General features: G+C 37.5%; 1 protein-coding gene across 1 annotated transcript; it reads right to left on the bottom strand.

Moving 5' to 3' along the window:
- Positions 1–5,607: 5,607 nt before the first annotated feature.
- On the bottom strand, positions 5,608–12,901 carry LOC5500141 (acid-sensing ion channel 3). Its single transcript, XM_048720467.1, has 7 exons — positions 12,817–12,901; positions 12,413–12,555; positions 11,878–12,040; positions 9,985–10,044; positions 8,968–9,172; positions 7,594–7,691; positions 5,608–6,367 (listed from the first exon to the last, which is right to left on the bottom strand). Exons 1-7 carry the CDS (start codon positions 12,899–12,901, stop codon positions 6,180–6,182), a joined length of 942 nt encoding a protein of 313 aa, XP_048576424.1. The 3' UTR covers positions 5,608–6,179.
- Between the last annotated feature and the right edge of the window lie 3,993 nt (positions 12,902–16,894).

Below are 16,894 nucleotides of genomic sequence, written 5' to 3'. Positions count from 1 at the left end.
TTCAGGGCAGATTGATTGTGTTGAGATATTTCATAAAGGCTAGCAAATATCGTGTTGCATTTGTCAAATCCTGCTAAAGAAGACCGTTCTTGTCTTTATATCCTGTGCTCTTGGTCCTAAAAAGATACATATCCTTAGAAGATACAGCAACTTTTTCAACTTACAAGAGAAAGTTTCCTTATCGAGGATAAAAAAAACCAACCCCTATTGTCAATATGTATTGTTGTTATTGTCTGCATCTTGCATCTCATTTGTTTATTCTTTTTAAATAGTTGTAAAAAATTAGTTAGATTATAAATGGCTTGATGAAAAGATTGTTTTGAAAGAAAAAATAAATAATTGTTTTCACTTTTTTATGAACCAGGAATTACCTGAGGGCCAAGATGAATGCTAAAGACTGGAAGACATGAGAATTAAAAACCATGTATTGAAGAGAACAGTAGGGAGTTCTTATTCACTAGTCATTTGATACCCCCACACCCATGGTCTCAGGAAAGGGTGGGGGATTAGACTTTAATAAAAGCCTGTTTCCAAGTTAAGAGTCAAAAACCGTTAATACCACCACCCCTCTTGACATATTCTGGTTAAAAAGTGGTCTTAAACCCCACATTAACCCCTGACTTCTGTGGGACAATAAGGGAGGGGGCTCAAATGACTAGTTCATTACTATGTGATTCAGCAGTACACACTCAATAGGTTTTTTTTTTTAGAACAAGATACTTATATAATATAAAACTAAAAACAAACTTTTGCTTTTTAAATAATAAATCTGTAAAGAAAACAGTTTTCTATCAACCTAAAGATAATGGGAAAGGGGATATTTTAGGAATGTACTGAATAAAATTATCATGTACTTATTATTGTTATATTTTCTTTTCAAACATTTAAAGAAGAGTCATATTTCTTCCTTTTACTTCTCCTACTTTTCCAATTTTTATGCAATTAATGCTCTTTGCTATTTCCCCTCTACACCAAAAATAAATTAATGAACAAATTTGATTTTTAAATTAGAAATTTTTATTTAGTACTTTAACTTATATATTTTTTTAGGATTTCCTTTCCAAGTCAGTCTCTGACACTATATAATATCTTTGAAATCCTGTTTCATCCATTCTTCTCAAGGACAAAGCTTGTCAGAATGTACCTTTACAAATATACATTAATGGAACTTTTATGAGGGGTAGGGTTTTTTAGGGCGAGATACTTAAACTATATAACACTAGCAACAACCATGTTCTGTTCACATAGCTTGGATAGAATAGGCTTGGCCTCTTTAGAGGCCTGTGGTGGTGAAAGGGTTAAGATAATGGGAAAGGGGAAATGTCAATAAATGCTCAATCAAATTATTTTCATTACTCTTATATTTTTCTCACCAAACCGTTCAAGTTGAGTCGATTTCCTTTATTTCTCCTCTCCCGTCGACAATTTTTTAGTCAATTGATATTCTTAGCTGTTTCCTCTCTACCCCAAACATAGATCAATGAAAGGGTTTGGTTTGAAATTAAAAGGTAGCATTTTAGCACTGTCAGTGATGTCTTGGGTGTATTTTTTTTCGGATTTGCTTCCAAAATCAATCTGTATTTTTCTCCCTTGCATTCATTTTGGAGTAGGCCACCAACAACAAGGCCACTATATGGTAAAGGGTGGGTGCACCAATATGTAATGCATGAAAGCAGATACATTTGTGGATTTTAATTTCCAGACATTTTTCTGAATATTCAGTCCAATAAAGAAAAGAATCACCACTAAATAGATACATTCAAATTACAGTATGGCAGTTGAACAGTCTAAATATATTATTTGGAATCTTTGGAATGATGTTACATCCATGACATATTCTGCACAAGGGCAAAGCTTGTCGAGTATTGTTTTGATTAAAAAAATATTCATAATGAAGCTTCTATGGTGGGGAAATTTACCATTAGACTCTTGACAACTTTGACAGCCATATTTACACCAGGAATTGTGTTTGTTAACTTTGATGTACTGCATAATTTAAAATATTGAATAAGGCCTGGATCCATTTGGTTTGTCCAATGAATAAATCTCAGTAAAGAGCAGGATCCTAGATCCCCCAAAAATACTTCGATCAGTCAATACAAAAGGTGTTCAATGCTGGCTCCGCTTTTAGGCAGTGCCTAAATCTATATATTATTCATTGTTCTGGTACGAGATCGTGACAGTTTGGGCTTTTTGATTCTATCCAAATTACATGAGAAAACATATGCGCGCGCTAAACCGGTTCCCGTCTTCATTTCTTCTTAGTTATTGCTGAAGAACGCTGTGTGGTTACAACTTTTACCGTCATCTTTATATCTCAACCTGGTAGTCAAATGACTATTTAACTTCAGGAAACAAATGTGCAAAATTAAGCAGATATTTTTTAGTCTTTGAATTGTTTTTGCATTGTGCGCGCGCGCTGCATTTGCAATCAAGAATGGCGACATTCTCACGAGCGCGCGCTGTTTTTGAAACCTACAACAAAACGATATTTTCTTTTTTCGCATACAATTCTCGACTTTAAATTATTCTTCGCTTCATTGTGGGTAGCATTGCAATAGAAAACAATTCGCCAATATTTTGTGGTATTGCCGTCTCTGAATTTTAACGGATTTAAGGAAAATACGTTGTTTCTGATTTTCTCGCCAAAACTTGGAATTATTCCCTCGATTCAATCTCCTTTCGCGCGGCCAGGAAAATTTTCAAAGATCTGTAGAAAATTCAAATTTCAATCAAATTCAATTCCCTTTTCAGAGTTTGAAAGTTTGTCTATGCTTTGTTTTGGCTAGATTGATATAAGGTTTTAAGAACTTTAAGAAACAGAACTACCGAAAGCTGTGATACCCTCCCTCATGTGCCATCAATGCGATCCATTGTCAAGCATCTTGTGTAAATATTTTTCTATTTTCCCCGAAATGATCGTAAATTCGAAATAATGCTTGGAGATGTATACCGAACGGTATTGCGATTACATCATCGCTAGAGTCCACCCTAAGTGTGTTTTTTTTATCTTTGACCATGTTCATTCCTTTCCGTCCCCCAGGGTTTATTTTCCTTGTGAGTGAAACGTGGATAACAATAACAATAACAATAACAATAACAATAACAATAACAATAACAATAACAATAACAATAACAATAACAATAACAATAACAATAACAATAACAATAACAATAACAATAACAATAACAATAACAATAACAATAACAATAACAATAACAATAACAAAAACAAAAACAATAACAAAAACAATAACAATAACAATAACAATAGCGATAACGATAACGATAACAATAACAACCATCACTTTTTCGATGTAGTGCATTCTGGCGTGAACGCCTTAAGTGTGGAGAACCGGTGCCCCCTCTTTGGCCGCAAAAACACAGTGTATTCTTTTTAAAGGCGTGGATAAACTAGGCGACATGTCGAGCGCGTCTCTTATTAACTGTTTCCTGTTTGGCCACTTCCAAAAACTTGTAGTGCGCGACAAATTTTGTAACGCGCGACACTAATATAATTTTTAACTATCCGAGAAATATTTCTTTGTCGCTGCTACAAGACTTTAGGCGCGCTACAAGTTTAGCTAGGCCTTAAGAACCTCAAAATCCTCTCCGTATAATGATGTCTGTGACTTTCATCTCTCCATCCTATCTGTACCAGGGCAAAAATAAGATATTGATCCTTTCTTTGTATTTTACAGTTTTATTGTTTTTATTCTTGCTCGTGGTAATTTAATCAACAACAATCTGTTCTTATTTTTTTCAATATGCATACTAAAATGAATGCATTTTGGTGGCGCCGAAAATGATATACACAGGCGCGTGGGTGCGCGTACACCCCCTCCCCCTCCCCCTTGGCCGCCAAAAAGAGGGTCATTTTTTATTGAAGAATCGATCCTCCTTCCATATGATACCTAAGACTGCTCATCCCCCGCCCTCCCCTCAAAAGATCCTGGCTACGTGCTGATGCACACATACGTGTCTGGGTACCACCATATGACGCAATGATTTTCCGATAATGATTTTTTTTTAATTTTAAGATACGTCTTCTCGATGGATTATTAGCCTCCGATTACCGTAAATTATTTAATAAACGACCGGAATTTTGATGGTCCGAGGGGGAGGGGCATTTAATGGATAGGGGGCGTTTATTATATCATTTACGGTATATAATTGATGCAACTAATGTGCGGAGAAAATGACAAAGTACGAGCAATGGTACTTTTATAATCTGCACTATCATTAACCGTGAGGTATCCTGTGTTAGCGTCTATGCTTAGTCAGCGGTAATCCTATGTGGTAATTGGGAATGCAGTTTACCCTGCACACGCTGTCCAGCGTCATTAGAAACACGGTGGCGAAAACGTCTAGCTAGACGCCATATTGAATTTTACACAGAATGAAAAATGGTGGCTCAACTGATCCGCTGACACAAACGCAGGCGCTTACACAGGGATTCCACATCGTGAGGACCTGCGGTATAAAGGCGCGCGCCTGCTCCAAGTCGTTATTCACACTAGATCAGGTCAAGTGCAAAGCTCCGTCAATCTTGAAAAAGCAGAGCCGTAGATTAACTTTGATCATTTCAACGTTGAAAATAATGTTCTGTATACACATGGCAATAACGGCGAGCTTCTAGGGAGTAGTTTTCTAAGGCAACAACGACAAAAATTATAATTGAAAGTAAAATTCAAAAACATCGCGCGCTGTTCTTTCGCGCGCGTGTGAAAATAACGAAACCTGAACACTTTTTTGCTCCAGAATTTCTCTATTATCTGTTCAGGCACCAGAAAAGATTGAAGATTTAGACTTTGTCGAATTAATTAATCGTCTTTGCACTATTGATGTTTAAGACATTATTTCGAACTTGATCATATCTCTTTTGCTTCTTTTTATGGAGCTCTGCACTCGACAAAGTCTAGCGAGAATGACGTGTAACAGCTATACTTTTCGGTTCTCTCACCAGATGTAACCGCTATTATTTTTGGTTCTCTAACCACATGTAACAGAACGACTATGACCTACTTAGCTGGGGGATGTACCAGTTTTTACTTAATCGCTGTTACAAAGTCTTTACAAGATTTTTTCATTCTCATATGTGATATATGTGTTATTCAAGTATTGTAAGTGTTTTGTCTTGCAAGTGTTTTTACATGTGTGTTTCTTCAAGTTCGTTTTTGAGAGCTCTGTTTAGATAAGGCTTCAGCCAATTGGCGTTCGAGTCTGTTTAGATAAGGCTTCAGCCAATTGGCGTTCGAGAAACTACCCCCCATGGGCGTGTCGGTTTGTTATCCTTGGGCTACAGTGACTTACGTAATGTTTACATGTTGCTACTGACTACGGTTGTCACACAATAACTGCTAGCTGTCAGTGCTGAATAACGTATGCGCAGGCGCGTGTTCTGGCGAAAATCTCAGTGTTGAATCGTTCGAGTAAAGGTACGAAAGGCTGACTTCGGCCGCTGTTTTGACTTACTGTACAGCATTAAAACCATACTCTACAAAAGATGACAGATTTGTTTGATAATGAGGGAGTCATAAAGAAAATTTTAGCCTTAGATTTGATCTAGTTTTCTTAGCATTCGCCAAAATGTGACAGTTCGCCGGTAAAACGCCGCCATTTCAAAACAAAAAGGCTGGTTTACACGCGCGGTACTGGAACTAGTCTTGCGTTTTTCAGCCCTGTCTTGCTAGCTGTGCTAGTGCGCATGGCAAGCTACACACGTGATTAATATGATTGACAGCATTATAATCATTTTTGCACTCAAACTCTTAAAATGTACTAAAAACACATTTCACCGACGACTAGGTCTAAAGCTTACTTAGGGTAAACCTTGTGTGAACACAGACTTAACTTTCCTTATGTATTTAACGGATACAGGACTAAAACAAATGCTCAAAACTCTGTTCTCCAGTACCACTTAAAAAGGGACGCGGTGCGCCTATAAGTTTCCCGAGCAAAAGGTCAATCTGCTAAAAATATGAACTGCTTGGCTAAGCAATTTCCATGCGAGCGTTTTATATTTCCCTGTCAAACGCGATAGGTTAACTAAACAAAATGCTTTCAGTTGTTCCGTGGACTTCAATATGCAGACAGCTGATCATTTTATAATTCCTAGGTGCTAAATATGTCTTCACTACATGGGTGACTTATTCCTGCGTGACAGACGCGCGCGCCTTTTATACCGTAGGTCCTTGTTTAAAAGCAAACGCATTCTGTGATTCTTGCGGTTCTACTGTAACGGTGTTGACACCCTTCTTATTGGAAGAAATCCTGTTGAGAAGCTTCATCACAAGAAAATCAAAGAACTCCAGGACTGTTAGCAAACTCATACCCAGGAACAGACCGAGGTAGCCTCCGATCATCGCTACAAAATAGGTAATAATATGTCAAGCAGCATGTTACATAATTTGTTCCTATCCTGCGTAGCGGCTCAGGGAGAGAGGGGGAATGATAGGGGACTGGGGCCGAGAGGGAGAAAAGGGGCCTGAGGGAGTGCTATGACAATGCAACGATGACAAAAACACAAAAAATATTCACAAATTTACACTGACAAATTGTTGAAAAAAGAGAAAAGGAAAGAAGAGTAAAAAAGTTGAGATAAAAGCGGCAGTTGTGAACAAACTATTTCTTCAAGGTGGGAAACATTACACAGTTGGTTGAAGAAAAAAATGCCGTTTCAAGATCCTTGAAGTCAGAGGGGAGGGCATTAAAAAGAGAGACGATACTGGAGAGAGAAAGAGAGATGATACTGGAGAGAGAAAGAGAAATGATGCTGGAGAGAGAAAGAGAGATGATACTGATGAGAGAAAGAGAGATGATACTGGAAAGAGCAAGAGAGATAATAATGGAGAGAGAGAGATGATACTGGAGAGAGAAAGAGAGATGATACTATGAAGAGAGAAAGAGAGATGATACTGGAGGAAGAAAGAGAGATGATACTGGAGAGAGAAAGAGAGATGATACTGGAGAGAGAAAGAGAGATAATACTGGAGAGAGAAAGAGAGATGATACTGGAGAGAGAAAGAGAGATGATACTTGAGAGAGAAATAGAGATGATACTGGAGAGAGAAAGAGAGATGATACTGGAGAGAGAAAGAGAGATGATACTGGAGAGAGAAAGAGAGATGATACTGGAGAGAGAAAGAGAAATGATACTGGAGAGAGAAAGAGAGATGATACTGGAGAGAGAAAGAGAGATGATACTGGAGAGAGAAAGAGAGATGATACTGGAGAGAGAAAGAGAGATGATACTGGAGAGAGAAAGAGAGATGATACTGGAGAGAGAAAGAGAGATGTTACTGGAGAGAGAAAGAGAGATGATACCGGAGAAAGAAAGAGAGATGATACTGGAGAGAGAAAAAGAGAGATGATTGGGCAACGCGCCAAGTCAAAAACTTGAAATTCTGTCACGTCACGTAATTATAACAGTTCTATACATGACAAATACATGCAGCCCTAACAGACAGAAAAAAATGCATACAAAGATTAAAAAAGAAATTCATGCACGTCTCGAAGACGTTTTCTAATGGTCCTTCCCTAAGCAATTCTCTAGGCTGATTTGTTTTACAAAATATTAAGAGTAAAACCCACCTATAAGCGACCATCTGTCAAACGAGGGTTTCTGCTCAATCAAGTCATAACTGAGCTCCTCGAAGTAGACGTCAAGTGAGGCAACATTTTCCCTGTGAAAAAAAGAAAGAATTTATTAAAATCTGATTATTTGTCCCTTAAATTGACATTATTTAAGGTTGGTGCAGCCTAATTGGGAGGTGTTTTTATTTTCCCAAAATCATATGGGTCTTGTAGAACTACCCTGAGGCCACCTAAATTGTAAGAAAAAAATAGGGATCACCGTGCATTTATGAAATATGCGTCATCAAAGGTGTTAAAAATAGCTGTGTCAGCAAAATCTAAAATAAAATATGTTCACTTGAAAATTTCACAAGAGTTGTCTTATTTTTACTTAAAACATTCCAGGTGTGATAATCTTGTCATCTAATCACATAAATATAAAGAATTCCCATAAAACAAATGCATAAATAGGGTTCATTTATGATGTTTGTGCTCATTTTAACAACGAGAATTCGATACAAAACGTGTAAAATTGTAGTCATGTCATAATTTATTTTTAAAAACTCACAGTTTTTAATTTGATGGGATGTTTTAGAAATTCAACTTTAAAAAATAGGGGTCACCGTGCATTTTTTTTTTTTTTTACCTCAAAGCTCCGAAATACAGTTTATACACCCCGGTGAGTACCATTTTTACTTTTAGTGACATTCCAGTTACTGGTTGAAATTCATGGCGAAATATTGCTTTTTTGGAAAAATACACAAGCGTCATTAATCCTTAATTGAGCAGAACACCTCATTTGATCATTTTTTTTGAAAATATTGTGAAAAAGGGTTGAGACAACAAAAAATATTACGAAAGACGATCGCGCGAACGAAAACAACGTGCTCGGGCATAGACAAACAGAGAAAAATGTGCGCATATTTCTATTCCTGTACATGTTTAACGTGAATCTACATTGTCGTAAATAGCCACCATTTTTTCATCCGTTTGGACCTTTAACGCCTACCACATTATTTATCGCTAAAAGGTGGATCATACTTTTTCTACGCTGCGCGTCCCCCCTCCCCTACCCCATCCCTCTGGTCATTTTGGCTGCCTTGGCAGAAGTTAAAAAAAAACATAGCTTTTTGTCTGAGACTGCGCTTGCAGTTGAGCTCAGCCAAAACGTCAACACAAAGGTCGAATCTGATTGGCTCATCTGCGCGTCTAAAAATAGCCTGATCCTAGGAAACGCCGTGACACCTATATAGTACCAGAATGTGGGGAAGTTGATTGCCCCTACTTATGAGCCCCTGCCCCTACCTAAAACCTTGCTTTCCATCACCACTTTCGTCTTGCGCGACTTTGTAGTGTGGGTATGTCGTTATCTTCTCTAAAGACTTTCTCTACCTTAAAAACGTTTTTCGTTCCCCCTCTGTCATCTTTTCTATGTCGTCAAACTCGCTTCCATTTGGTAGTAGGTATGTTGGAATGTCTCTTGCGATGGCGTTACTTATAGCCGACGCGTAAGAAAGCTTGGTCTCGTACTTGGTGTAGTAACACGGTACAGGGCATGACTTTTTGAAGCATTCTGCCGCCTCCCGTGGATAGGGCCCTAATAAGAATGGGCATTGTTAAATTCTAATAGCAAAATGTGCCGTGAAAGCAAAAAGAAAATCGAAATATATTTCAAAATTCTTAACAGCAGCGGATCTAGGGGGAGGGGGTTAGAGGGTCTAAACCCCCTTTTTGACTGCCAGAAACAAATATGTAACAAAACAAATACCCCCTCCCCCCTCTGTCACGGTGAGCCAAACGCCACACGCTTCATATCAATCAATGGCTGTCGTTTTTATCAATAGTCTAAAAGAGCCTGGGGCGAGCGCGCGGGAGACCTGTGATATTCTAAATCGTTAGGGACTAGGCTCCATTTCTAAGATGGCTGCCAGCAAAATCGTAGTAAACACGAATTCCTGTGGAATTAGGGAAATGACTGAGCGAGCTATGAAAACGACAGTTTTTAAAACAAGAGTGACTGATATATGACAGCTAGATCCGCCCCTGCTTAGAAATAACAAATAGCTAGAGGAAATTACGGAAGAATAGAGTGTGGTAGGATAAAGTACAGCTAGCACGTACAGCGCTTTCATGGGAAACCCACATAAGGTAATTTTTTGCCTTCTTTAGAATGCAATACAACGCAATGATGATTAAACCTCGTTAAAAAAAGTATATTTCAACGCGAACAGATTGAGAATAAAATGGGAATATAACATTTGGTGCGTTTCTTTCGAAATCCAGAGCGGTAATAAAACAATTTTCAAAATTGGGATTAGGGAATGTGGCTCAATATTTGCTACTCATTATCTTGAAAGTACAAAGGTCTTTAGAACATAATTATTCAGGAATTTTCAGTCTTCGACTTACCATTATATGTTGGGTAGATGCACTCAAATGTGTCGTTTAAAGAGCAGAGTGGCACATCCTCTGAAAAGAAAGACTTAATCAGTGTTTTTGTACAACGTATTTTTAATTTGACTGGTATAAAATTCAAAATGTTGTTATTAAGTTTAAAAATTCATATAAAAAATTTATACGATCCAAAATATTTCCAAATTGTAAAAGCAGTGTGTCTATTGGAAGTTTCATTGAGGGTGTTACTGACAATTAAGAGCGGGTGGCTTTTTTATTAGCGCGGATTCTAATACAGTGTGTTGCCCCATTTACGGACGGTTTTTGCATTTAGCACCACAACGTTTTGGCTATTAAAAGAACACTTTCGATATTTTGCAAGAACTAAGATTGGACCATAACCTAATAAAATATGTATAATATTATACATATTATTTTTTCAAGTTTAGGGCGCCGTGCTCGGAAAGTATGTGTCATTGATTTGCCATAATCCCGGTCAACTGGCCCCAATTCCGGACACAAACTTCAGGGACGGTTTTCATAACTTCTCCCATATATTTCCAATGCTTATAAAATTATGATAAGAATTTATCTTATTTGACAAAGCCATCTTTAATTATGTGGATCTACGAAGAGTAAATCTTGTTTTGACCTTTCGCCGTAGATAGACGGCTTTGTATCAATACCTGTCAAACGTAGCGGCGTTTGTACTTTACTTACTTCTGAATGGGTTCCCCCAAAAAAATGACTCTAAAAAGTCACATTCAAAATAATTATTGTAACCTGGTGATAAAAGCGTCGAGAAAGAAACAAACTTATATCCCGGACGTGCTTAAAAGGCTGTAATTTATACTTTTGGCTGTCTACATAGCCTGTGTTTAGAAAGTTTGACAAACTAAATATTTGTAACATTTTTACCAGCTGCTAATAATGTTGCAATTTTTTGCGACCGTTGTCTTTATCATATGATTGCATAAATTGACACGTTTTTTTATGTACCTAAATCTCTCCAGAATGTTTTTTAAATGCAAAAACTAATTCCCATTATCTTTTTAAACATATTTCCAATAAGCAGTCTATTTGAGTCCGTGTTTAGGCACAATTGGTAAATTTTCAAAACGCTTTCATTCTTCTAAATTAGTAGCGAGATTAAAGAACTTCTATTCTATTGTAAAAGTATTTTACAGTGCTTCATTCCCACCAAAAAAGTTGGTATTTTTTTTAACTCCAATTTACCAGAAAAACTGGTTTATGTAAAGCGTTAAATTCACTGCATCGTTAACTTTCAAACTACGCGCACAAAAGTTTGAGTCAGCTTCAAATAAACTTGAATTTTCTCGCTGGTAATAACGCCAACGACGTAATTACTACAGCAAACGTGATTATGAGATGTAGTTACTATCAATTAAGGTCACATAAGATGTTTTTTCGCTTTCGTATATTTTAAAGAGTCTTTCGATGCAAACTGTCGGAATTGGGTACCGTCCGTGATTGGGGCAACACGCTGTAGATTCTTTAGTCTCTTGTTGGTTAAGGTTTCCGTCGTACGGCGATTGCCGCTTTAAACAGTCTCTGTCATCCGCCATTTTGTCATCCTAGCAAAGTACCAAGTGCGAAAAAGCATCCATTTCCATCGGCTGATTTGGGGAAGCCAATGCGATATTTTCGGTTGAACCTGGTAAATTAAGTACCAAACTCTATTTTTAGACTTTTATTTCGAGATTTTAGTACATATGTGACTTTAATTATTAAATCAAAACAATAACAAGGTGTTACTGACAAGGGCATTTTTTAAAGTCTTAAAAGACTTAGTCTCGAATGTCCGCCATTTCAACTAGCGCGCTAGCTTCGGCTTCAGGACACCGAGTAAGAGACAGTGAGTAAGGCTACCGGAATCCATAAACTCACTTGTGATTTCAAAGATTGGCTGGCAGCCGCATTTTTTTATCCCGTAGTCATGGAGACACTGCTTGCTACAGATTGCCATGGTATAGTTCACATTGAAGTATCGGTTGAAGTCAGTAATGTTCTCTCCGCATTCGGTGCGATATGGTGCCCTCAGGTTGACGTACTATGTAATAAAGAAATGCAAATGATTTGATTCTTGTGTGATTCCATAAAGTATTCATTACATCACGCATCCAAGACCCCTTATAATATAATAATAACGCTTCGTAAAAAAGGACATTGTGTTTTTCTTGAAATAAGGACACCATACTAATAAGGAAATTGCGTTTTTGTGCACAAACAGTTAATTCCTTATTTATAAGCGTACAAGCGTACAAGGACGTTTTTAGGGTACCATTGGTTATCTTATACATGGTATTTCATTTATTTCGTTGTAATTGTCTCTCGCTATTCTTCTATAAAAGGCAGAGGCGGAGTCAAGTTGCTATCGATGACCCTATTTTTTGGCTATCTAGTTCTGATAGGTGCTGTACACCTTGCTGTCTTTTGTTCTCATGAGTTTTCTCACCTTCTTCATCCTGACTGAGCAGAATGTATGCGTTCCCGGCTGTAAAGCAAATATGGTCTCCTCTATCATCGGGTGCTCTCGAGGGTCGTGAACAAGAACTTTGAAGCCCGCTTAAAGTCCATATAAATTACTGACATGGTCTTTCTCCTCGACATTTAAACGCAATTGCAATCCACTGATTGGCCCAATACTGTCTACTTTTAGCCCGAACTGGCCATCCGAATTGAACGTATGGCAAGATCCATATCGAAGGTGTTCAAATGTAGAGAAGCTATTCTTGCCACACTCTTTGCCGCTGTATTTGCAAGGTTCTAGCCATTTTAGCGAGAGCATCCCATCAATGGAATGTGCGTACGAACGCAAGGACTTACCCAGCATAGGCCCTCTTTGTGTGTAGTTATCTATCGGAAATTGTGAAAATTGGGATTTCTGAGAACTATCCCGAGGGGCTGACATTAGGAAGATGATTCCATTTATTATATTATTCGAATCTTGAGTTGATAAATTGAAAAGATTCCCATAATTTTGAGCATATCTTGACTTGCTGATAGGGTTGAAGTTGCATATTGTAACTGCTGGAAAGTTCATCTCTTTGTGCCATTCCGTCATCATCACAGTTGATACGGGCCAACTGTAAAACGAAGTAATCGAAAGAAAAGACTGGTAAATAAAGCCAGCAAACCCCGCTAAAACCACAAACAACCAGAAAGCTCTTCGGAGGGAGTTATTCTCTGTAAGGTAGCGAGCACCGTGTAAGCTAGTATTGCACAAGAAACCTTTCCAACTTGTGTCCGCCATGACTGACGGCGACTCTAAGCGTCTAATTTATGAATGCAATGCCTACAAATTGATTTTTCAAACAACAAAAGATGTGCATAATCATATTAAAGTATCAATAGTGAAATATTTATTAATCCAAAGAGTAGCCTAGACTCTACATGGTTCCGTTTACCGAATAGGAAAAGCAGCATGAAAGGTAATTTTTGTTCCAAAACGCATTTTATATGCAAATAATGAATAACCATCTATTTAAAGGCAAAAAAAGTCTTATTTCATTTGACGTTTTTTCCCCACAAATTGCTTAGATCGAGATGTCAACCAAATTACATGAGTAAACATATGCGCGCACTAAACCGGTTCCCGTCTTCATTTCTTCTTAGTTATTGCTGAAGAACGCTGTGTGGTTACAACTTTTACCGTCATCTTTATATCTCAACCTGGTAGTCAAATGACTATTTAACTTCAGGAAACAAATGTGCAAAATTAAGCAGATATTTTTTAGTCTTTGAATTGTTTTTGCATTGTGCGCGCGCGCTGTATTCGCAATCAAGAATGGCGACATTCTCACGAGCGCGCGCTGTTTTTGAAACCTACAACAAAACGATATTTTCTTTTTTCGCATACTATTCTCGACTTTAAATTATTCTTCGCTTCATTGTGGGTAGCATTGCAATAGAAAACAATTCGCCAATATTTTGTGGTATTGCCGTCTCTGAATTTTAACGGATTTAAGGAAAATACGTTGTTTCAGATTTTCTCGCCAAAACTTGGAATTATTCCCTCGATTTAATCTCCTTTCGCGCGGCCAGGAAAAGTTTCAAAGATCTGTAGAAAATTCAAATTTCAATCAAATTCAATTCCCTTTTCAGAGTTTGAAAGTTTGTCTATGCTTTGTTTTGGCTAGATTGATATAAGTGAAAGGTTTTAAGAACTTTAAGAAACAGAACTATCGAAAGCTGTGATACCGTCCCTCATGTGCCATCAATGCGATCCATTGTCAAGCATCTTGTGTAAATATTTTTCTATTTTCCCCGAAATGATCGTAAATTCGAAATAATGCTTAGAGATGTATACCGAAAGGTATTTCGATTACATCATCGCTAGAGTCCACCCTAAGTTAGATTTTTTTCGATCTTTGACCATGTTCATTCCTTACTGTCCCCCAGGGTTTATTTTCCTTGTGAGTGAAACGTTAGATAACAATAACAATAACAATAACAATAACAATAACAATAACAATAACAATAACAATAACAATAACAATAACAATAACAATAACAATAACAATAACAATAACAATAACAATAACAATAACAATAACAATAACAATAACAATAACAATAACAATAACAATAACAATAACAATAACAATAACAATAACAATAACAATAACAATAACAATAACAATAACAATAACAATAACAATAACAATAACAATAACAATAACAATAACAATAACAATAACAATAACAATAACAATAACAATAACAATAACAATAACAAAAACAATAACAATAACAATAACAATAACAATAACAATAACAATAACAATAACAATAACAATAACAATAACAATAACAATAACAATAACATCCATCACTTTTCCGATGTAGTGCATTCTGGTGTGAACGCCTTAAGTGCAGAGAACCAGTGCCCCCCTCTTTGGCCGAAAAAACACAGTGTATTCTTTTTAAAGGCCTGGATAAACTAGGCGACATGTCGAGCGCGTCTCTTATTAACTGTTTCCTGTTTGGCCACTTCCAAAAACATGTAGTGCGCGACAAATTTTGTAACGCGCGACACTAATATAATTTTTAACTATCCGAGAAATATTTCTTTATCGCTGCTACAAGATTTTGGGAGCGCTACAAGTTTAGCTAGGCCTTAAGAACCTCAAAATCCTCTCCGTATAATGATGTCTGTGACTTTCATCTCTCCATCCTATCTGTACCAGGGCAAAAAATAAGATATTGATCCTTTCTTTGTATTTTACAGTTTTATTGTTTTTATTCTTGCTCGTGGTAATTTAATTAACAACAATCTGTTCTTATTTTTTTTCAATATGCATACTAAAATGAATGCATTTTGGTGGCGCCGAAAATGATATACACAGGCGCGTGGGTACGCGTACACTCCCACACCCCCTTCCCCTCCCCCTTGGCCGCCAAAAAGAGGGTCATTTTTTATTGAAGAATCGATCCTCCTTCCATATGATACCTAAGACTGCTCATCCCCCGCCCTCCCCTCAAAAGATCCTGGCTACGTGCTGATGCACACATACGTGTCTGGGTACCACCATATGACGCAATGATTTTCCGATAATGATTTTTTTTTAATTTTAAGATACGTCTTCTCGATGGATTATTAGCCTCCGATTACAGTAAATTATTTAATAAACGACCGGAATTTTGATGGTCCGAGGGGAGGGGCATTTAATGGATAGGGGGCGTTTATTATATCATTTACGGTATATAATTGATGCAACTAATGTGCGGAGAAAATGACAAAGTACGAGCAATGGTACTTTTATAATCTGCACTATCATTAACCGTGAGGTATCCTGTGTTAGCGTCTATGCTTAGTCAGCGGTAATCCTATGTGGTAATTGGGAATGCAGTTTACCCTGCACACGCTGTCCAGTGTCATTAGGGACACGGTGGCGAAAACGTCTAGCTAGACGCCATATTGAATTTTACACAGAATGAAAAATGGTGGCTCAACTGATCCGCTGACACAAACGCAGGCGCTTACACAGGGATTCCACATCGTGAGGACCTGCGGTATAAAGGCGCGCGCCTGCTCCAAGTCGTTATTCACACTAGATCAGGTCAAGTGCAGAGCTCCGTCAATCTCGAAAAAACAGAGCCGTAGATTAACTTTGATCATTTCAACGTTGAAAATAATGTTCTGTATACACAAGGCAATAACGGCGAGCTTCTTGGGAGTAGTTTTCTACGGCAACAACGACAAAAATTATAATTGAAAGTAAAATTCAAAAACATCGCGCGCTGTTTTTTCGCGCGCGTGTGAAAATAACGAAACCTGAAAACTTTTTTGCTCCAGAATTTCTCTATTATCTGTTCAGGCACCAGAAAAGATTGAAGATTTAGACTTTGTCGAATTAATTAATCGTCTTTGCACTATTGATGTTTAAGACATTATTTCGAACTTGATCATATCTCTTTTGCTTCTTTTTATGGAGCTCTGCACTCGACAAAGTCTAGCGAGAATGACGTGTAACAGCTATACTTTTCGGTTCTCTCACCAGATGTAACCGCTATTATTTTTGGTTCTCTAACCACATGTAACAGAACGACTATGACCCACTTAGCTGGGGGAGGTACCAGGTTTTACTTAATCGCTCTTACAAAGTCTTTACAAGATTTTTTCATTCTCATATGTGATATATGTGTTATTCAAGTATTGTAAGTGTTTTGTCTTGCAAGTGTTTTTACATGTGTGTTTCTTCAAGTTCGTTTGTGAGAGCTCTGTTTAGATAAGGCTTCAGCCAATTGGCGTTCGAGTCTGTTTAGATAAGGCTTCAGCCAATTGGCGTTCGAGAAACTACCCCCCATGGGCGTGTCGGTTTGTTATCCTTGGGCTACAGTGACTTACATAATGTTTACATGTTGCTACTGACTACGGTTGTCACACAATAACTGCTAGCTG

This window comes from Nematostella vectensis, chromosome 13, assembly GCF_932526225.1.
Source record: "Nematostella vectensis chromosome 13, jaNemVect1.1, whole genome shotgun sequence".
Lineage (NCBI taxonomy): Eukaryota > Metazoa > Cnidaria > Anthozoa > Actiniaria > Edwardsiidae > Nematostella > Nematostella vectensis.
This window is presented reverse-complemented; position numbering and strand designations above follow the sequence as displayed.

Coding starts and splice junctions, on each gene's coding strand:
- LOC5500141 (XM_048720467.1), bottom strand. CDS start 12,901: ATGTCAGCCCCTCGGGATAGTTCTCAGAAATCCCAATTTTCACAATTT. Junction 10,045..11,877: donor GCCAATCTTTGAAATCACAA/GTGAGTTTATGG, acceptor CTTTCTTTTCAG/AGGATGTGCCACTCTGCTCT. Junction 9,173..9,984: donor CATCTACCCAACATATAATG/GTAAGTCGAAGA, acceptor CATTCTTATTAG/GGCCCTATCCACGGGAGGCG.